Source organism: Bos mutus, chromosome 15 (assembly GCF_027580195.1).
Source record: "Bos mutus isolate GX-2022 chromosome 15, NWIPB_WYAK_1.1, whole genome shotgun sequence".
NCBI lineage: Eukaryota > Metazoa > Chordata > Mammalia > Artiodactyla > Bovidae > Bos > Bos mutus.
Genome location: NC_091631.1, coordinates 44,915,700 through 44,937,909, shown reverse-complemented (window position 1 = coordinate 44,937,909; position 22,210 = coordinate 44,915,700). Strand labels below are relative to the sequence as shown.

The 22,210-nt window shown below is 53.8% G+C and overlaps 1 protein-coding gene across 1 annotated transcript in view; it reads right to left on the bottom strand.

The window, feature by feature from the left end:
• Positions 1 to 22,210, bottom strand: part of OTOG (otogelin) — an 85,749-nt gene that overhangs the window by 11,003 nt on the left and 52,536 nt on the right. The window contains 17 exon segments of the mRNA XM_070384044.1: positions 212 to 252; positions 1,339 to 1,437; positions 4,271 to 4,372; positions 5,262 to 5,369; positions 5,517 to 5,621; positions 6,180 to 6,392; positions 6,617 to 6,811; positions 8,482 to 8,620; positions 8,802 to 9,022; positions 11,460 to 11,643; positions 13,476 to 13,565; positions 14,155 to 14,300; positions 14,589 to 14,757; positions 15,578 to 17,379; positions 17,866 to 17,945; positions 18,503 to 18,620; positions 20,711 to 20,989. Of these exon segments, the coding sequence (XP_070240145.1) occupies positions 212 to 252; positions 1,339 to 1,437; positions 4,271 to 4,372; positions 5,262 to 5,369; positions 5,517 to 5,621; positions 6,180 to 6,392; positions 6,617 to 6,811; positions 8,482 to 8,620; positions 8,802 to 9,022; positions 11,460 to 11,643; positions 13,476 to 13,565; positions 14,155 to 14,300; positions 14,589 to 14,757; positions 15,578 to 17,379; positions 17,866 to 17,945; positions 18,503 to 18,620; positions 20,711 to 20,989 (4,091 nt within the window).

Here is a 22,210-nt window from a genome sequence, read left to right as displayed (position 1 = left end):
TGTAGTACTGAATCCTCACCACAACTCTGAACTATGATCAGACCCACTTTACAAGCAAGGGTACTATGCCCAGAGAGCAGAACTTGATACAAGAATGCTGACTTGCCGTTCAAGGCTCATCGACCAGATGAAAGGAGTGGAGAAGGAAAAGGGAGGAAAGAAAAGGTGGGAGGAAGACCAGGGGGAGTGGGGAGGGGCAGGGTCTTCATACCAGATGGCACCGGGGCACTGGGATGGTGTCACAGTCACATTCTGAAAAACAGGAGGGGCCAGGACCCACCTCACCAGAGATGTCCAGGCGGGAGCCCCCTGGGCCTCCCAGATTCCTCATCATAAGTGCAGTCTCCCTTCTAGCTTCCCTCCATCCCCACATGGGGGCTGCAGCTCCCCAGGTTGGGCAGGTGGGGTGTGATGGGTCCATAATTGAATGTGCAGGGAGGATAAGCGGGTGGATGGGTCAACCCCAGGTTCCCTTCCATCATCTGGGCTTCATCTCTCCCAGTGCTCTAGAACCCACTGAGCAGAGCAGAGTGGGGCCTCTCCAAGAAGGAATATGGCAGGGTGGAATTTCTGATCACTTGCATTTCCCAAAGTATATACTCAGCAAGCTGAGCTCTACCCTGAACCTTTGCCTGTGAGAAGGTCCAGTTCTAAGCTGCGAAGGAGCTGACTTTGGAGGCACCGCTGCCTGTGACATAAGGGCTCCACCAGCTCTGGCTTCAGAGGGAAGAGAAGTCAGGGTCACAGTGGCTGTGAAACATGCTTTGGAGTCACCCCCTCATGCAGCAAATAGTTTTAAGCACCTATATGCTGAGATTTTTCTGTGCTTTGGGGACAAATCTGTGGATAAGACAAACTGAAATCCCTATCTGCATGAAGTTTACATTTTAGTGAGACCTGGAAAAAGCAAGCAAAATACCCAGATGCAAAACAGAGTTTTTGAACTCTTTTGAAAACCATTTTTATGTAAAGTTTGCTGGTATTCATCACTGATCACTGCCGCTCCCCACCTGCTTCCCAAAAGGACTTCAGGTGAATTTGAACGAAATCATGATTACTATCTGATGGTTGCAATAAAGATTTTTTTTTAGGTGGAAAATTTCCTTTTTGCAACAGGGAAGTTGCTTATTTTCTTCTTTTATTCTGGGGAGACAAAAAAATGTCCAGCACTCAGGGAGCGGATGAAGCCAGGAGGAAGGCCATTTGAAGGCTTCCCTCTGGTGGCTCTGGAGGAGGAGAACCTGAGCCAGGTGGACAGTGGCGGCCCCGCTCCTGCCTCCCTCCCGGGGCCCTGGGTCTCCTCCTTTGGGGAGGGGGTGTCTCTGTGCAGGGACTTACCACAGGACTTGTAGGGGCAGCAGCGCTCTGGGCTCCACACCTCCACCAGGGCCGTGCCCATGCCACACTGCACGTGGGCGCAGCGGAAGCTCTCGCACACTGCACAGGAGGGGAGGCGGGGACGCATCAGACACAGAGGGTTTGGAGCTGCAGTCCTCAGAAACACATTGGCTAAGGAGGGGGTGCCTCCTGGCACACCCCCTCAGTGTCCTCAGGCACCTTCTGGAGTTCAGGGGAGAAGCATGGGCTCCTGAAGTCTCCCCATAGATCTATGTCAGGACACTAGCTCTGCTCCAGGAGGTATTAGCAACATGACAATGTCAGAACCTTCAACTCTTTCAGCTGGGCCTCCCTCTTGCGATTCTGTGTCACCTTGAGACTAGTGCTCTGAGGGTAGTCAAGGACCAAGGGACGCTCTCCTGATGGACAGTTCCTCTCTAAGAACACAGCTCCTCCATGCTGTGGAGACTTCCTCCTCTGGTAGCATCTCGGCCCCAGTCTGCTCTGCTTCAGCAGATGCTACACACACTCCAGGGCTCACACTTCCCCTCATCCTGCTTTTCAGCAGGTCCCCTCTTAGTTTAGGATTCCCCAGCCACTCATTGAGAGACCAAGACAAGGAGGAGGGAATCACTGGACACAACTTTCTGGTGGGGAGGGAAGGTGCCAGGGACAATGCTGAAGGTGAAAGATTGTAAAACTTATTTTATCTAATAAAAAAATATTGGCACAGATAAGAATTATTAATCAATTTTCAAAAACCTAACAGGCGAAAGGTGAGAAGGACATTTGTATAATGTCTAAGTGATAGGTTACTTTCTGTTTGAAAGAGGAAATTTGTAAATGTAAGATGGACAGGTCACCCTAATCCAGGGCCAGCAACCACAGAGTATGTACCTCCTGGTGTGACGAAGCTCAATTATAGTGTAGATTTTTAGCCTGAATCCACGAAGTCTTGGTTCTAATTTCCAGTTTATGGAAGCACAGAAGACAGAGGAGCCTGTAAACAGTCCCAAGAAGCAGCGGTGGCCAGGTAAATGCAGAAGGTGGGACTTGTGCTGGACCATAACCCAAACTCTACAGTTTAGCGTCACGTGGAAGAAAGGACGCTTACTAGATTCAAAGACACTTAAGAGACATAATGCTAATGTGTGGGTCTGGCTGGGATCCTGGATTGGACAGACCAGGCAAATCATAGATGGGGTGTGATAGGACTTGAAAATGTATTAGCAAGAAAAGTAAAGGTCATTCACTGAAAATCTGGCTTAAAAAGAGCATGTATGGTATAAACTCAATTTGGTAAAACACATTTATATTGTATAAAGGCATGGAAAATATCTGGAAGAATATGTACTAAATTGGAGGATATTGACAATAGGAAAATTGCGTTTTTGTTTTCTTGTCTTTACTTGGATTCAGTGCTTTCTATAAGACTAAGCGCTTTTGCAAGAAAAGTGTAGTGAAGACAAGGTAATATCAGTGGCCTCTCTTTATTGAGGGCGCTAGTGGTATAGAACTCCCCAGCCAGTGCAGGAGACAGAAGAGACATGGGTTCGATCCCTGGGGTCGGGAAGGTCCCCTGGAGGAGGGCATGGCAAGCTACTCCAGTATTCTTGCCTGGAGAATGGACAGAGGAGCCTGGTGGGCCATATAGTCCACAGGGTTGCAAAGAGTCAGAAATGGCTAAAGCGATAGCACGCACTGTATGCCGGGCACCATTATACCAAGGTAGTATGTACATAGCACACACTTCATGTATATTATCTCTAATCTTCACAATAGCCCCTTGAGGCACATGCTATTATCCGCATTTTACAAATGAGAAACCTTGGCTCAGAGAAGTCGTACATTGCCCCAGGCCACACGGCTAGTAAGTGATTGGCACCCAACACAGTGACTGACTCCATACCATTGTACTCACTCCACATTACTTGAGTCCTTCCTGAGAAACACGAGAGGGAACTGAGAAGGAGAGATGAGGATAGAGGCTGAAGAGGACAGAGGAGAGGAAAGATGCTGACCCTCTGCTCAGATGCGCTCTATAAACACTTTGTGACAAGCGGCCTCTGAGCCCCCGGTGCAGCTGCTTGGTCAGGTACAGCTGGGCCTTTTGGGAACTCTCCTCCATGGGAACCTGCATTGCTTCAAAGGTGGATCTAGAAATTGATCCCACTGGGGCTGCCCTTGGGGTATGCTGGAAGAGACCCCTCCCCTACAATGCTCTGTGCCAGTGCGGTCCACCTCACATTTCTCCTACAGTTGGTGTGGAAAGTAATTTTTGTAAATTAAGCCATATTTAAATTTAACCCTTTTGTTAATGTTCATCCAATAGATTTGCTTAAAGTCGATGATGCTGGCTGTATTATGACTATGCTTATTAGGTATCGTATACAGTAATATGTTACTGTAATTGTATACAGTAATATGTTATACAGTAATATGTTACGGTACATCCTATATACATACAGGTGCTATGTCTTGTAAAAATATCAGAAAGGGCCCACTTTGATTTATCATTGCAGAATAACAGGGCTTCAGAGGCTTCAGAATGCAACCTTGTGTAGGGACTATGATAACAGTGGTAGAGACCCTGAGGCAGGGGCCTGGGTCAGTCACAGAATGAGGACTGTGGATCCAGGCTGGGTGGGTGGGAGTGGCCTAAGCATTTGTGCCTCAACCCAGGCTCTTGGGGGCCTCCATGGAGGACAGGGACCTCCTTTAGGAAGCCTCAGAGCCATCTATGTGACAGCCCAGACCCTCGCCATTCAGCCCAGCTTCTTCAGGTGGGGCCTCCTTCCATGGCTTCTCCAGAGCCCACATGTGGGGGCTCCTTGCTGCCCCCTGTTGAATGCCCATGGATCCCAGAGTGAGGAGTTTGTGACGGTCCCCAGAGCCCCTTCTGGCCCTGGCCCCCACGTCCTGCAGGACTCACCGCACTGGTACAGAGGACAGCAGAGCTCCGTGGTGTTCCTGTCCACAGTGAGCGCCTCCCCTTCCTGACACTCGGGGATGGGGTCCGGACAGTCTCCACAGGCTGAGGGGAGAGACGGGCCACCCCTGTCACAGGCAGTCCCCATACTGGGAAGGGCGGTCTAGAGCAGGTGGTTGTGGGAAGCACCTAAACCACAGGTGTGACAGGAGCCAGACTCATAGCGTTACCAAACCAAACGGTCTGCTCGCCTGCCGCGGTAAAGCCAATCTGCTGACACCCAGTTGTGGTGAAGGAAAGTGCTGTGGTTATTGCAGGCCCCAAGCAAGGAATTCGAGTTTGAGCATTAACTGCCTGTTCTCCTTACGGGCTTCCCTGGTGGCTCAGATGGTAAAGAATCTGCCTGCAATGTGCAAGACCTGGGGTTCGATCCCTGGGTCAGGAAGATCCCCTGGAGAAGGAAAGGGCAACCCACTCCAGTATTCTTGACTGGGAAATCCTGTGGACAGAGAAGCCTGGTGGGCTACACTTCATGGGATCGCCAAGAGTCAGACACAACTGAGCAGCTAACTGTTTCTCCTTGCCTGGTGCCTGCAATAAAGGCTGCACTTTCCTTCACCACAACGTGGAGTCAGTAAGTGGGCTTTGCTGTGGGCAGGTGAGCAGACCCAAGATTGGCTTGGTAACGCTTGCAGCGTGCCACAGTCCCATGCAACCCGTCCTGCAGTCAGAGCCGAGGGGTTCTCCCTCACCTCCACCTAAGTTATTTTACTGAAAAAGCACCCATCTTCCTGTGCTCAGTAATGTACGGCTTGAAGCAGTGGTGGTTTCCTCCTACACTTCTTCCTGGACAGGGGTCTCACCCTTCTCCCTGTGCCCCTTCCACCCGAAGATCCCCACCCTTGCCTCCCAGCCACCCAGGGAAGCAGGGGTGAGAGAGGCGGTGGCGGTGATCCGGGCAGGCCTGCTGCCATCGGAGGGCACGTCCACCCACCACAGAGGTAGGAGATGCAACATGAATCCCCCAGGCGGCCTGTGATCAGGATCTGGTCCTGGCGGCAGCTGGGGACCTGCACTGCCTCGCACAGGTCCGGGTCACACTCTGGGGGAAACAGAATTTCGGGGTTGGCAGCAGACCCTGCGTGGCCATGCCTGGGCCCCCACCCTAGCCCTGCTTTCATTTCCAGACAGAACCCAGTCATTCCCAGAGCTAGCCATGCTCCCCACCCCTGGGTGATAGGCCTCTCACCACAGCTGTAGCTGGGGCAGCAGGAGTCCTCCTGGAAGTGGGTGAGGAGCCGGTGGCCGGGGCTGCAGGTGGGGGCAAGGCCCTCACACAGAGTCTGGTTACACACTGCCCGGGGGCCACAGGGCCTGTCACCTGGAGGCCGGGACTCCCCCCAGCCTCCAGCACTGCCCAGCCCCTGGACACCTGGCCCCAGCACTTCCCCCAGGACCCAGGTTCTTGGAGAAGGCTTCTGAGGATCACATAGGGTTCAGGACTGAGACAGAAGAGCCATCAGAGTTAACATTCATCCAGCGGGCCATGTGCCCGTTGTAGTTCTACTAGATCAGTATCAACTTCTATAATTCTCATAACAACCCAGAAAGTGGGTACTATTATCAGCCTCATGTTACAGGAGAATGGACCTCATGTTAAATGATCTGCTGGGGCCACAAGGCTGCAAGGCAGTAGAGGAAGCATCCACCAGGGTGCCTGGCTCCAAGCGCACATCATTAAGTCCTGCCCCACACTGACTCAGAGGGCACAGCTCCCCCCACCCCCATGGTCCTCCACTCTCCCCAACACACCCCCACAATTTCCCGAGGCCTTATCCTATCCATCAAGGTCAAGGAGCAGAGCTGCAGTCTTTTAACCATCTAACAATGGAGGTCTAAGGGTGGGACTCACCGCAAACCGTCCCCAGGCAGCAGGGGTCCTCAGTGGGCTGCAGCAGGGCCACCTCCCCGAAGCGTGGGCAACTTTCAGGGCGGGGACCTGGGCAGCCCAGGTCCACCGGGACGATTGTATCTGGAGCTTGGCACTGGTGCTGGCAGCAGCCACTGAGGGAGCTGTTCCAAGTCTCCCCCAGGGCCCGCGGCATGCCCGTGCTGTCTGTGCAGGCTGCAGTGGGCATGGCGAGGTGCCGGGGACTGAGGAGGGTGGGGAGACCCAGACTGTCCCAGGCCAGACCCTCCCTGGGAAACTGACCACCCCAGAGCAGACCTGGAGGGATGCAGGGGGGCTCAGCCATGGGCATAGGAGGGCAAAGGAGACTCTGGGGTCTACCAGACTCCAGGGCAGACTCTAGGGCAGACTCCCTCTGCCGGGGGAGGGGAGGGACTTACCGCACTTCTCCTCGGGGATGCAGAGCCCCGAGTGGCGCCGGTGCAAGATGGTGCCCTCGGAGCAGACGCAGCCCTCGCCCAGCACCTGGCACTGCTCTGGGTCCAGCGGGCCCAGCATCCCATCCTGGCATGTCTTAGCAGGCTCACAGGCTGACACACATGCCTGGTATGTAGAATCGCTGGAGCACAGGAAGGCTGCAGGGGCACAGCAGCAGGCACCAGGCCCAGGAGGGTGAGCAGGGGGCTCATCTGTGCCTCAGCAGAGAGTATTAATTCAAAATGGTTTAGTGCATTGCTGCCTTCCTCTACATCAGGAGCCAGCAAAGCACAGCCCACAGCCCAAATCCAGCCTCTGCCTGGTTTTGCAAATAAAGTTTTATTGAAACACAGGCATGCCCATGCACTTACTGTTGTATCTGGCTGCTTCTGTACTATAAGAGCGTTGAGTAATTGTGACAGAGACAATTAAAAGCCTCAACTATTTACTAGCTAGCCCTTTACAGAAAACACTTGCCAACATCTTGCTGTAGATCAGTGCTTCCAAACTTCCTTGACTATAAAAACTAGATCTTAGGCTGTGTTCCAATATACACTCGCACATGAACAGTGGTCCTTAAGCCTGACTGCAAAAGGGAGCTTTGGCAACATCATGGCTGGGACCCCACCCCAGACCAATTGAATTAGCATTTCTCACTGTGGGGCCCAGGCATAAATACTTTTTGAAGTTCCCTGAGTAATTTCAAAGGGTAGCTGGGATTAAGAATCACTGATGCATTATAACAGAAACCTTTTTTCACAAAACAATACTTCAATACTTAACCTTTCTAGGTGTAGTACACACTAGGGTTTTGGGTTTTTTTTTTTTTAATTCTATTCCATTTTTAAATGCTGATGCCAACCCCCAAATCAGTAGGTGTGCTGATCTCATGCCCACTGACTTGGAGTTCACAGTCTGAAAAACACTGTGTGTGTATGCTCAGCCTCTCAGTTGCGTCTGACTCTTTGTGACCTCGTGTGCTGTGCAGCCCACTAAGGCCATGGGATTTCCCAGGCAAGAATACTGGAGTGGACTGCCCTTTCCTCCACCAGGGGATCTCCCCAACCCAGGGATCAAACCCACGTATTCTGCAGCTCCAGCATTAACAAGCAAATTCTTTACTACTGAGCCACCTGGGAAGCCCCCGAAAAACACTACCCTAGATAAGCTTGTCTTTTTATCTTTTGCCTGTCATATTATAGATGTGGTCTTCCTTTGAGCTGTCTCCAACCTTTCTGGATGTGTTCACATTTACAAATCAAACTACTCTAGGCTGGTCCACCCCACCTACCCGACCAGTGCAAACCTAATGGGGGATGGGGAGGAATGGCTCTCACATCCATCCTCAACGAAGGAGAGGAAAGATCGAAAGAGAAAGACGACCAAAAACTAAGAGAGAAGGGCTAATGTTTACTAGATGGAAACACGTGATGGGCCTGTGTGAAGCACTTTGTACACATTATCTCATGTCAACTTCAAAACAATACTCAAGGGACTGCCCCCATTTAACAGATGAGGCAAGGAAACAAAGAAACTAAATAATAAACTAATAATATTTATTTGATGTGTTCATATAAATTATAATAAAGGTAAAATTTTAAATTTGTTAGTAGTTTATAGATTTATTTAGAAAATATTTGTAAATGTATTAATTGATATTCATTAGTGAATGAATGAATAATTGAACCTGGGAAAGCCCAGACCCGGACTCAGGCCTGTGAGCCTTCCTCCCACTCTAACAAGGGTGAGGGGTGAGAGCAACAGAAGGCATGGAGGAGACCCTGGGGTTCCGCCGCCTCCCTCCCCTCTCCCCTCCCCGACAACTCACGGCAGTAGTCGGAGCGCCGCCACTCGATGCACACGTGGAACTTGTGGCACATGGCCACGTACACGGTCAGTGCCACACAGGGCTGCTGCACGTATTTGGTGTCCCGGATCCACAGGTCACAGAACGACTCCGGGGGGACCTGGGCCGTGCATCAGATGGTGCTGCTACTCTGGCCCCCCACATGCCAGGGCTCAGCTCCTCCCAGCCCGACCCATCCCAAGATCAACACCTCTGGGGAGTTCGCCTTCTGCACACAGGAGCAGAGGAGCTGCCGTTCTCAGCCCAGGAGGTCCCCCCTGCTGGAGCCCAGTGACACCTACAAAGCGGTGGCAGGCACCGAACGTGCGGTTGGACACCATGCGAAGGCAGGGCGAGCAGTCGGCCGTGGCACAGCTGTCTGGACGGAAGCGGGTCTGGCCAACTGAGGTCAGAGAGCTGGGCACCTGCCAGCTGTCCAGAAAGGGAGCCGGATCTTCGGCCTCACCCACCACAGAACCATCCTTCAGGGTGAGGTCATTGGCCACATCTCCATCACAGATACCTGAAAGGGGCAGAATTACCCCTGTGGCCACAGTAATCTCTACCACTCCCAGCTCCCCAGCTGTCATACTGAACATTCCTCGCAATAACTCTTTGAGGCTGATATTACTGCTATCCCCATTTTATAGACGAGAGAAATACAACACAGAGAGGCCAAGCAACTCCCTGTGGAAGAAACTGTCTTTGTTTAGGAACTACACATCAAAGTACATAGGGATAAAGGGATCCCTGTCTCAAACTTATTTTCAAATGGTTCAGAAAAAACACATTTATATAAACAGCATATGCATAGAGAACTGAATAGATAAAATGCATATATACATATATAAATGAATAGTTACATATACACATGTATACACACACACACACACACACACACAGATACAAGGAGAGAGAACGAAAGAGAAGCAAATGGACAGAATGTGAACACTTGGTAAATCTGGGTAAAAAGTACATGAGAGTTTCTTATACTAGTTTTGCAACTTCTAAGTTTAACGTTATATCAAATTTAAAAGTTACTCCAAAAAATCTGCTTTAGTAGAGATTGCTAGCTAATTATAGCACCTGTCTCCTCTTCCTCCTGGAAGGTCCGCTAGCCTACTTCTCCCAGACTCTCTTGTGGCTATCGAGACCACGTGATGAGTCCCCCACCAATGGAATGTGAGTGAAGGTGATGGGTGCCACTTCCAGGCTGGACACGTAAAATTTGCCCAATTCTTTGCCCTACTGTGCAGTTGGAAGCTTGCGTTGAAAATGGCAGGGCCACGGGATGGAAGGAATCTCCATTTAGGAATTTACGTGTGCAAGAAATAAACCTCTATTGTGTTAAGGCACTGAGATGGGACTCAAGTTCATCTGACACAGCTTCTGAAGTGAAGTGAAGTGAAAAGTGAAGTCGCTCAGTTGTGTCTGACTCTTAGCCACCCCATGGACTGCAGCCTATCAGGCTCCTCCGTCCATGGGATTTTCCAGGCAAGAGTACTGGAGTGGGGTGCCATTGCCTTCATCTCTCACAATCTAGGCTCCGAACACACACTTCCCTGCCCTTGTCTTCTGTCTGAAACATGTTCTCTTAAGTCCTTCCTTCACATGCCCTTCAGATGCATGGTCCCTGACCTTCCCAATTTTGTGTGACAGGTTCAGTTTGCAGGTCTGTCTTGCTTTCTGAGTACAAAGATTCATTTTCCTTTATAGTCTCACTCTCTCAATATTTCCCCAAGTTGTCTAGCAGGTGCCCAAGACACCAAGTGTTAGTTTGGATAAAATAGAGATAAATTAGCTGACTTCTGCTCTGATACCTCTAGCCACTAATTTCATGAATATAAAGCATAATTTAACACAAAATCCTCAGATTTTTATCAACAGTCCCAATGGTCAGATTTTTGGTGTCTTGGCATTGAGTGATGGAAGGGTGTCAAAAAGGCATCATAGGGAGTAGCTGACCCACCAGAGGTTGACCACAGCACCCTTCACCAGTCATAAACAGTGGAAGGAAGAAATGGTGAGAAAGGATGGCAGAGGAGGTGCTGATGGCGGTGGAAAGGTGTGTGCCTGTGTGTGTGTGTGTGTGTGTGTAAGAAGAGATGGTTGTATCAGTAGGAATGGAAGCTTCATAGGACACATTTTGCCTGTTTTGCCTACTCCCTAGTGGCTGATACTCGGTACATATGTGGCGCACAAAGGAGAGAGTGAGCAGGGTGCAGACTGACACGTGTTAGTGCATATGTAGAAGGCATTTCGACAGAGTGTGAATGAATAAAATGGGTGCAGATTTACTGACGGAGGGCATGCAAGTATGTGTGTTTAAGTATTCCTGTGTCATCCATCATTATAACCATGGCAGTCTGTCATGGAGTGTCTCATGGGGGTCCTTCTGTATCTGCAAGAAGCAGCAGCTCATGCTCAGACTCCTGTACCCCTTTTTCTTATCAAAATCCATCCAGACTCTTAGGGAAAGCTCTCTGTAGTCATGCTATGGTCTGAAGAGCACAAGTTCTGTGTTGTGGCAGCTCTGCTGTGTGATCTTAGGCAAGCCACTGAGCTTCTCTGAGTCCCTTTTCTTCCTTAGTTCAATGGAGATCCTTCAGGGCTATTGTGTGGATAACCTGGAATAAGTGAGATCAGTGTGGAAGTGCTTTGTGAAGTGCCCAGGCATACGCAGACAGGGGGATTATCTGGTATTAGGAGGCTATCAAGGGAAGCTGACAGACCATCTCGGCTGAAGCGACAACTGGCCGAGGCCAGAGCCCTGCACCATCTCCCAGCTGGCAACTTCAGCCCCAGGACACAAGACATTAGGTCTCTGCTCCAGTGGCTCCGCTGGTCCCACCTCTGGCACGGCACTCTGTCCCAGCTTTCCCTGTTCCAGGGGAACTGGTGTCTGGGGACAGAGGTGGACCAAGGAGTCATCTCCCTCCCCTAGCTGGGTCCCCTCTCACCACACAGGCCACGGCCCTGGGCCTCGCTGGCTCTGCTGGCCTCCAGGATCATGAGTCCCGAGCTGTGGAGCCACTGGATCTGGATGTGTGACGGCGTCCGGATCACGTACATGTGGCCTGTATCCTCAATTCTGAACCCGTGCCAGCTCACAGGGGGCCACACAGGCTGAGAGTCCACAGACACCTTGCGAGGAGGCGGGTGTTCAACGTGAGCACAGCTTGTCTGCCTGTTCAATCATCCCTCCACCCATCTATCCAACTAGCAGTTATTAAAAATCTGCTCTGTGACAGGCTCTGTTTCAGGTACATGCAGGCAAGACACAGTCTAAGGCGGCACAGAAAAATTCTGAAATCATTTTTATGAGCACAAAACAATGAAACAAATGCAAATAGCCAGAGGCTTGCAATTTCTATATACACCCAAATACGCACAAATCCTGAGCCCATCCAATCACTCTCTTCTTTCCTGATTCTGCTCAGGTCATTTCTTCTGGGACAAGCTCATATGTTTAGCTGCTCAGTCGTGTCTGACTCTTTGTGGTCCCATGGACTGTAGCCCGCCAGGCTCCTCTGTTCATGGGATTTTTTTTCCCAGGCAAGAATACTGGAGTGGGTTGCCATTTCCTCCTCCAGGGAATCTTCTTGACCCAGGGATCAAACCCGCATCTCCTATGTCTCCTTCGTGGCAGGCAGATTCTTTACAAACACTGAGCCATGGGGGAAGTCCTTTTATTCTGGGAGATTTTCCCTAAATCTCCAGCCCCTAGGTTGGGTATTCCTTCTCTGAGGTCTTCCCAGATCTGTGCTGGCCTTTAAGACAGATTTGTTTCTTCATCATGACTTTCAGTGGACTGTGAGCTTCTTAAAGGCAGAAACTGTGTCTAGTCACTCACCTTTGAATCCCCAGCACCTGCCTTGAGGCCTGACATAAATTGGGGGCTCAATGCATGTTTGTTAAATATGCAACACTTTAAACTCAAAGCTACAACCCCTGCTACATACAGACAAGGTTAAATTTGTATGTATTATGGATTCTCAGTTTTACTCTGTAGAAATGGGAGATGAAAAGATTAGGATTTTAAAATATTTATAATGACTTTATACCCTCTCACCCAAGTATCACTGTTTTATTAATCACTTGGCAAATTATCCAGTGCATAAACTACTGTGCTGAACAGAGGGAGTCCCAGCCCAGCAGTCAGAAAACATTAACCTTGGGCAATTCCCTGGCTCTCTCTTATCCCAAGCCTTCTGAGCTGTACAGACAGTGCCGTGGGCTCCACGACCCTGAAGCATGTGGGACAAAACCCAGCAAGTATTATGCTGAAGTCTAAGCAGTGTGTTCATGAGCAGATTCTAGTAAGAGGGCTGCAGGTCTTACCTCAGGAAGAGGTGGGGAGAGCGGGGACTCTGGGACCTGAGAAGGAGTAAGCCCAGCTCACTCTCCCACTGGGAGGAGCAAAGGAAAGGTCCTTGGGGCAGGTGCCCCACACAGAGGGGGGCTGTGGTCAGGCACCGGCCTCCTTGACAAAGGTGGGCTTAATGGGAAGCCGATGCAAGCTTAAATTCACGGCTCCTTGCTTAGATAGTCCCCTTCTTGGAAGAGTCCCCAGTAGTGTGTTCACATGGCCTTCTATTTTTGTAAAAATTGCAAAAGTGAAATATTGGGTTGGCCAAAAAGTTCGTTTGAGTCTTTCCGTCACATCATCTTACAGAAAAACCTGAATGAACTTTTTGGCCAATCCAATATTTTAACCACAATCATTTAAGGCTACTGTCTCTTGCCATTTAGCTTCTTTTCAGTCACAATATTCCTCCTGGCACACTTCCTCCCCTGACATTAGAGTGGTCACAAACATCCTAATGAAAATCACCTCCAAGTATATCTAATTTGCACTACTTTTTTACAGGATCCCTCCCCACCTTTACCCCAAGTTATGAATAAGCTTCAAAGCCCCTCCTGCCCCTCGCCTGATTGCTGCCCTGATCTGTGGGCCGGCTCCCTGACGCACTCACCTTGCGGTTGAAGCGGTCAATGGTGACCTCGTGGGTCTTGTGAGTCACATTCAGCATCACCAGACAGAACGGGGGCCAGTTCAGGTGCCCCTACAGAGAGAACCCAGCCCTCATCAACCCGGAGGCCAGTGTTCCTGGTTCCTCCTCCTGGGAACCAGAGGAAGGAACCAGAGGAACCAGGCCTCTCCCCATTCCCCCAAGCCAGCGCTCCTACAATGTGCTAAGAGCACCCACTGCAGCTGTACAGATGGTGCACAGAATCCCACAGAATGCTCTGGTTCCACCTGACCTCCTGCAAGCCCCCCAAAAAGCTGTCTCCTTCCACCTGGCTCGTGGGAGCATCCCAGGAGGTAGTTCACTGCAGCCAGCATCCTCGACCACAGACCACATCCTAGGGATGGCATGCCAGCTCCTGGCATTTCAGTACCTTTCGCAGGGGCCTGGGCTGCTAGGATGAGCAGTGAATGGTGCAGGCTCTAGGAAGGGCCAGGAGGTGGCGCTCCACTCACTCCTTCTGCAAGTGCTGGCTCCCTAAGACACCTACCCGGCCCTTGCCTGAGAGGAGCTGTGGGCAGGGGCCTCTGATAACCCTCAACAAAGCCAACTCACTGCTCAATCTCCCCTCCAAACCTAGTCAAGTCCCGAGGTCCCAGCAGGAAGGGAAGCAGGGGATAGTCACCAGGTTGGCACTTTTGCAGTCGAGGACGTGGACGGTGACCATTTCTTCCGGTCTCTGGCTGAGGACGTAGATGGCCTCTTTAAACAGGGCCACGTGGCTCCCATCAAAGGTGACAAAGCTCAGATCAGGGAAAATTGAGCACCGGCCTGGGGAGGGGAGAGACGAGAAGAATAAACAGATGCTCCCCCAGGGCCAAGGCCACTCAGGACCATTAGGCCTTTTCCAGGGTGATCCAGAGGCCCTGGGGGCTGGCTGGAGGGTCCCACAGAGATCAAAGGTCACAGGGGTAGGAAATCTGCCAGGTCAGAGATCCTTCTGTGGGTTCATGTCAAAGTTACCCCGAGAGCCAAGAGTACACAGGTGAGGGGCAGAGGTCGGGCTAGGGTAAGGGTATGAGGGAGACACGGGAGGTGCCAGAAGACCCCACGACTCACAGGCGCACTCCCAGATGGGGCAGCAGCGGTCGCCGCCCACCCTCACGGCGAGGCCCAGGACCCCACAGAGAGGGGGTGCGGCGCCCTGGGGACAGTGCTGGGACTGGTTCACACGGATCAGCTCGCCCTGCACGCAAATGTGGCGGACGCAGTCCTGCTCGGCGATCGGCTGGGGCAGAGGGTGGAGGAACAGCTTGAGTGACCCCCTTGGGGCTGCTGCCGCTCACATCCCCTGCTCTGGCCCACCCCCAGCCGTGAGGGCACAGATCCTTACCCTTGCAGGTTCTGGCGGGTGGGGGACCCTGAGGCACAACGATGAGGAAATGGTGCCTTCACCCTCCCTCCACCCACCCAACACCGGCCGCCACCGAGGGCCTGGGGCTGGGCTGAGCGTGAGACTGGAGTCAGGGACTGAGTGCCGGAGAGTCTACATAACTGCCTGGCCCTGCAGAGAGCTCTAGGCACAGAGGTGTGCGGACCACTAGTTCAGACTCAGAGAAACCCAAAACATGCACGCATACACACTTTATCTCTTTTCCTACAAACACACAGACATATACCATCTTGCAACAACATACATCACACGCACAAGAGCACACACGCAGATAGATGAGTGTTCACATGGAGTCCCGTACATGTAAACACAAACGAGTTCACACAGAGTCCCGTGTGGGTACACAGACATAAACATGCTACGCACACGCCAGCACACCATGCTGTCACACTGGCTGTCCCATCAAGCCATCCAACAGGCCCCTGGACTCCAGGTTGGGTATGTGGGATCTGCTATGGCATCAGGGGCCCAAGGAGCCTGGGGCAGGGGCCAGGACGGTGGCTAAATGTCATCTGAGAGTCTGACAGCTGGCTAAGGAGAAGCTGCAGCCAGGCGTGAGGATGTGAGAGCAGGATTGTGTCCAATCCCAGGGGCACAGAAGGAGGGAAGGCACAGAGAGTCCACAAACCGGGGCAGACCCTGACAAGCCACTCACGACACAGGCGGCAGACGTTCTGGCCTCAGCAGTGGTTGCCAAGGCCTCAGCTGAACCCGCAGAGACGCTCTGGACTGCGGGGGCCGAGCGCCCGGACTGCTGGGTGGTGGCCTCTCCCTCCGGCTCCGCTGGGGGCTGAGGTCCTGCCGAGGTACCGTGGGCCTCAGCCAGCTGCGGGGGCAGAATGAGTGGGCTCTCTCGGGAGGCCGTCCTGGCCGAGACTTGGCTCAGCGGGTAGGATGTGGGCACCAGGGGCACCGTGCTGGCCCGGGGGCCCTCGGCCCCCGTCACCAAGGTAGCAGCAGTGTGGGCCACTGCAGGCATGAGCTCCGTGAGGCGCCCCTGGGCAGAGCCGGATATCCAGGTGGGCAGAGACACCTGCTTGGACAGAATGGCCGTCTTCTCCGTGGTGCTCTTTCGTGGGGCAGCAGATACTGTGGAGGCCGCCCCTTCAGCCACGGCCACGACCCCAGGAGTTGGCAGTGTGGCTCCCAGAAGCAGGCCTGGAGCCGTGCCTGTTGCCTGAGGGACCGCATGACCGGGCTGATGACCCTGGGCCACGACAGCCAGGGTTAGAGGCGGTGCAGGACTGAGGGTCCCAGCAGGCAGAGTCGTGGCCACGGCGAGAGACGTGGCCTGTTGCTGGAGTGGAGGGGTTAGGGTAGAGCCTTTGGGGCCAGGCGTGGCCACTGGGGCAGACGTCCCCACCTTGGCCAGGGGCAGGCTGGTATCAGGAGGCAGGCCGGAGAGGAGCTGGGCTGGCCGGGTGGACTCCAGAGTGGTGAAGGGTGTGGCCCCCAACGAGTGAGCAACTGTAGACAGACTGGCGGCAGCTGCAGTCCCTGAGGGCTGAGCTGGGGGCCTGGCGGCTGTGGTGGCGTGCTGGGCGGGGCGGGCTGAGGCCATGGGGAGCGGGCTTGGAAGTGGGGCTGCTGGCAGGCCTGTGGGCTGGTCGGGCCCGGGTTGGACCTTCTCTGGGGAAGGCACGGTCTCCACGCTCTCAGTCACCAGGGTATGGGCAGGAATCTGTTCTGCAGCTGTTCTGGCCTCAGCTGGGGGGCTGCTGGGACTGGAAGGGCCCTGGGCCTGTATGGACTGTGGGACCCCTGTCTCAGTCATGACCTTCGTCATTGCAGGTGTCAGAGAAGCCTCGCGGGCTCCTGAGGAAGTGGGGGGCCTGGAGGTCACTGCCGGCGAAGCCACAGGCCTGGAGGAAGGACTTGCAGGCAACTCCAGGCTGGGGAAGGGCTGGAGGGGCGTCGTCTTAACAGGCAAGGAGCCAAGGCCTAGGACAGTGACAGCTTTGGTCATGAGGGGGACGCGAGGAGCGGGGGGTGACAGAGAGGAGACTGTGATGTTGGGGCTCTCGGCCAGGATCACGGTCACCCTGGTCGTCTCCATGGCACCTGACCCCATGCCAGATGTGGGCACGTGCTGTGAAACGGGGAGGGATGAGGGCTCTGGGGCCCCGGAGCTAGCAGGGTGGCCAGCAGTCACTCCTTTGCTGGCCAGGGCCTCTGTGGGGTGCTCGGGGAGGTTAGAGGCTGTGACTCCCAGGAGCTGTTGCTGAGTGGCCTGGGCGGGGCCTGGAGACAGCGCTGGCCCCACCGTGGCTGCCGTGGGCGGGTTCAGGGCTGTGGTGAGTGGGGCAGTCGGTGTGAGCGCTGGCCTGTGGGATGAGGCCCCGGGAGCTTCCTGTGGAAACTGCGGCTCCCTGTCACTGGCAGTGGGCAGCGCTTGACCGGGAGGCAGGGTCTCGTTGCCAAGGGCCTCCCTGGGAACCAAATCCACAGGCTCCACACCTGGGGCGGACGAGAGAAGAGGCTCAGCCAATGGGGCGACTCCTGCGTCCAGGGGTCATCACTGGACAGGGCTGTGACGTAGGGCTCCTGGGCTAGCATCCTCGGTGAGGGGGATAAGCAGCTGCTGACCCACCCAGGGCCTCTGTTACGTGGTGTCAGATGACTCAAGACATCAGCAGGTCCCTGCCCCACACCTCAAACACTGAGTCCAGAGCCCAGTGACCTCAGGTCTGAATCTGGCCACATTCTCAGCACAGGACCCCAAGCCAGCCTCTTCCCCACATGGGCCTCATATTTTCTCTCTATAAAAAGCCAGGTAATGGACTGGATGAGTCCCTGCCCGCTCTAGAGGATATCACCTTCCAGAGGCCCCTCTGCTGACTCTGCTTCTCCAGGGACCAGGGGGCTCTGCTGAGCATGACTGGTCAGTGAGACCGGGGGATTTAGAGGACACCGGAGGAGGGGTGAGAAGTCCAGGCCACTCACAGTCCTCCAAGTGGACGCATCTCTGTGTGACTTCATCCAGGACCTTGGGGGTGGCACACGCGGGCACACAGCCCTCCACCCTGAGGACAGAGCAGGGCGCTAGTTAATAGTCTGGAGCACAAGGGCTGGTTATGCACACCTGGTGCCCACACTCACATATGTGTACATTTAGGCACATTTTCATGTTTCTTCTCCACACCTGCAGGACTCAAAAACATTCACACAGACACTTATATGTCCACCGTCTACCAAAACATCAGTGTACACACTCTTATGAACACACACCCAGCTACACCAACACCCATATACTTGCAGCTCATATACAAGCACATACACACAGCTCTGTACATCTGTGCACCCACAGCCACCCTTTACACCCACATGAACACACAGAAGGCTCAGCTATATGCCCACATGCACAAATCCATATTCACATATGCCCATATCAGTCAGGTTCACCCTGGTTCACACGCATCCCCATACCCAGTAAACAAAACATATATATATGTATAAGTACATGTGAACACACGCACGTCAGTACAAGCTCATGCCTAAACTCGCAGATGGCATACAAACCCATTCACACAGATGAATGTCAGACACTGGTGTAAGCACCTTGGCTCCCATGACCCCTCACCTGGGCACATCCCGGCAGCCGGCTGCCCATGGGTCCCGGCAGGTTTGGAAGCAGGGGCTGGCACAGGCATCATAGTGCCACTCACAAGTGGGGTAGGCAGCCCCTGAGGGCTTGGCATCTGGAAAGGCAACCAAACCCAGGGCCCCGAGACTGAGTGACACCAGGCACCAGCTCCTGACCAGGTGCCCGAGCACAGAGGTCATCCCAGCTCAGCCCATGCCCATCCTGCTCCATGGAAGAGATGAATGGACTCATGAAAAAAAAGTGAAGACTGAAATGAAATTTTAAAATAAAATGAAAAGCCAACCTAAGGAGAAACTGTATTCTTGAGAGTTGAGATCAGTGTCTAGGGGATCCTTGGGTTGGGACCCTGGGACCTTGGTTTTGTGGGGGCTGAAATCTCAGCAGTGGGGCTATGGAGCAGGCAGTTGGGGCTGGACTTTGAGAGGCGGCCAAAGAGGCTGGGACCCCTGACCTTTCCATGAGGCTGCCCTGTCACCTGCCCCTCTGAGGCCCTGGTGGCCAGAATTGCCCCCTCTGACCTTGGTGGCTAATGATAACAACAGCCAACTCTTAACAGCAAGCACAACACTCAACATTTCACAGGTATTTACTCACTCATCCTCATGGGTAGCACTATTTTAAAGATGAAGAAACTAACCACAGAAGATGCTGGGAATATTAGACTTTCCCAGAAGTAATTTCCTCTAAAAAGGCCTTGAGCTAGTGCCTTGACAAATGAAGGATCTTCATGGAAAGTCTGGAGACCATGGGGGGTTTTGAGGTGGTGTGTTAGTCACTCAGTCGTGTCCAACTCTTTGAGACTCCATGGACTGTAGCCCAACAGACTTCTCTGTCCATGGGATTCTTCAGGCAAGAATACTGGAGTGGGTTGCCATTCCCTTCTCCAGGGGATCTTCCTGACCCAGGGATTGAACCCAGGTCTCTTGCACTGCAGACAGATTCTCCACTGTCTCCAAGACCCCAGACCACATTGGCACAAGTGACCAGTCTCTGAAACTGTGGCCTGAGCTGGGAGGTGTGGGCAAGCTCCCCAGCAGGCTGGAGGGAGCAGCCCCATTCTGACTCCTCAGTCCCCAGCGCCGCTGCTGGCTGTAAAGAAGCCTGCTTTTCCAAGATCCTTGAGACCAGGACTGGGAATTTACATCTGAGGAGCACCTGCTGTGAGCCAGGCCCAGAGCAAAGCCCAGGAGACAGTCAATCCTCACAACAACCTTCTGAGGCAAATGTCCCAGGGAGAAGAAACAGGGAGAGGGGTTCTGGGGCTCTTCCAAGTGCCAAGGACAGGGGTCAGGATTCAAACCCAAGGCTGTCTGGTTTCATAGCCTGGGCTTTTTTCACTCTGCACTGGTGACTTCCAGCAAGGGACACAGTCCTAGCATCACAGCCGGTGATGAATCCATGCTGGGTGGGGTCCCTGGTGGACTTGACAGGTGACCACTGAGTGTAAGAGTGAGCTGGCCTCGCCCTGGGCTGGGAGGGGCAGGGGATGGTAAAGGAAAGGCTGACTGGGGGCGCTTTTACACACATGTGCGTGTAAATGGATCCATTCATACAGCACTGGTGCCCACACAAGCGCAAACATACACGTCCACATACAAGACAGACAGGCCAGCCTGGAGCAGTGAGGACATTATAATCACTGTCTCCAGGGTGTAGGCAGAGAACAACTACTTTTGGGGCAGACCCACCTGGCAGGGGTATGGCAAAGCCTTGGAAGCCATTGGTCTCGGCTAGAAAGGGCACGAAGCTGCCCCATCACCACCCAGGGTCCGGGCCTCTCAGTGGGGACGGGGGGTCTGCGGGCTCCTCGTCTGTGCCCCAGTGGGCAATCTTTGAGCTCACAGGGCAGGCATGTGCCCCCATCAGCAGGAAACCTGAGCCAGCAGGCTACACAAGCTGTGGCCAGGATGATCACTTTCCTCCTTGCTTCCACAAAGGCCGCCCTATTTTTAGACCATGTAAATGGCCTGCAGGAGTAGGCAGACCCGGGAGGCTGGCTGGGCACCAAGCCGCACTGCCCAAGGCTCCCTGGGCCACCAACACGGAGGCCAGGTCCCCTCCCGTCTCAGGGGTGGCACCGTGTGGCCTCCCTGCAGCAGGAGAGTGAAGGTATCGTCTCTCAGGGGCAATGGGAAGGGTGAGGTGGGGAGATGGCAGGGAGGGTGAGGCAGGGTAGACACCTACCCAGAAGGCGGAATAGCGTGCCCCAGCGGAAGGCCTCCGTGTGCTCGTACGGCCGCAGGGCCAGCACTGGGCCCGACACGTAAAGGAAGGCCCCGGGCTCCGCCAGGGACTCCAGGGCCACCAGGCCCGCCCGCCACGTCCCCCGGTGCAGAGAGAAGGAGGCATGGTGGCGGAAGGCATCGTCGGCCTGCCACTTAGCCAGCTCCAGAGACCCGTTGGCTGTGACGTGTAGGAAGAAGTTGGGTCTGTCCGCTGCCTCCAGGGACACCACATCTGGGTCTGCAAAGAGCCATGGGGGTAAAGTCGGCAGAGAGGGATCCAGATGGGCGGGGGCGGGGCAGACACCCAGGCTCCATCTGCAGTCTCAGCGACCCAGGACTGGGCCCTGCTCCTCCAAGCCTGAGCCACCTCCCCTCGGCCCACCCATCTCGGCCTGCTGGCCGCCCCTCTGCACACACCACCTCTGCCTGAGCGGGTGGCGACGGGGGGAGTTACAGTCCCAACTACAGAGCCTTATGCAGGTGACCGAACCACCCCCTCCCTCCCTTTCTTCCCTTCCCGCCTTCCCTTCTTCCTCCCTCTTTCCCTCCCTCCTCCCCACTCCTGCAAACATGTCTGAGGCCCCTCTATGTGCCAGGTGCTATTCTAGATGCTGAGAAAATGGCGGAGAGCAGGACAGACAGAAACGGCCGTCCCAGAGTTCTGTTCCGTGGGACGTACTGGACGAGCTGGGCTTTGCTGATTTGCCAGGCTTCAGTTTCCGTGGTCCTGCCCCTTACAGAATCCCAGAGGGCCAGAGATGGGGGAGCTGGGGACTTGAGTCCAGCTCATGGAGGGGAAACTGCTCCAGAGCTGGGCCCCTCTGTCCTCTCTCCTGTCTCCACCAGGGCCTATTTCTAGAGAGAGTGCATTGTTGCTGGGTGGATAGCCCCCCCACAAACATGCACGCACACACACACACACACACACACAGGGCCCTGCAGGGTCAGGACCCAAATCCACAAGCAGGTGTCTGGAGTCCCTGCCTGCCACGGCTGGCATGTGGTGGGCAAGTGAATTAACGCCTCCAGGTTGTGAAGGATGAACAACGTGTGAAAGCCCAGCACCCGACCTGGTGCGTCTCCCCCATCACCACCCCTCCCCTCGTGGCCCCAGGAGTTCCTGTTAGACCTCCCTGGGCAGCTGTGAGAAGACATGAGATAACTGGAGGAAGAACTCATTATTAATGTCAACAACAACTGCAACTGAGCAAGGACTTAACTCCGTGCCAGGCGCAATGCTAAGCAAGCAAGCCCTCTGCTCGCTGCTTGTACTAAATTCCAAGAGAGCCCTGTGAGGCAGTGAATTCACTCATTCAGCAGCTAATATTACTGAGGGCCCATCATGTGCCAGCCACTGTTCTAGGCATCAGGAACACAAAAGAGAACAAAAGGACAAAACCCCTGTCCTCATGGAGCTGACATTCAAGTGGCAGATGTGGAGGGGCAGGGGTGTAAACTT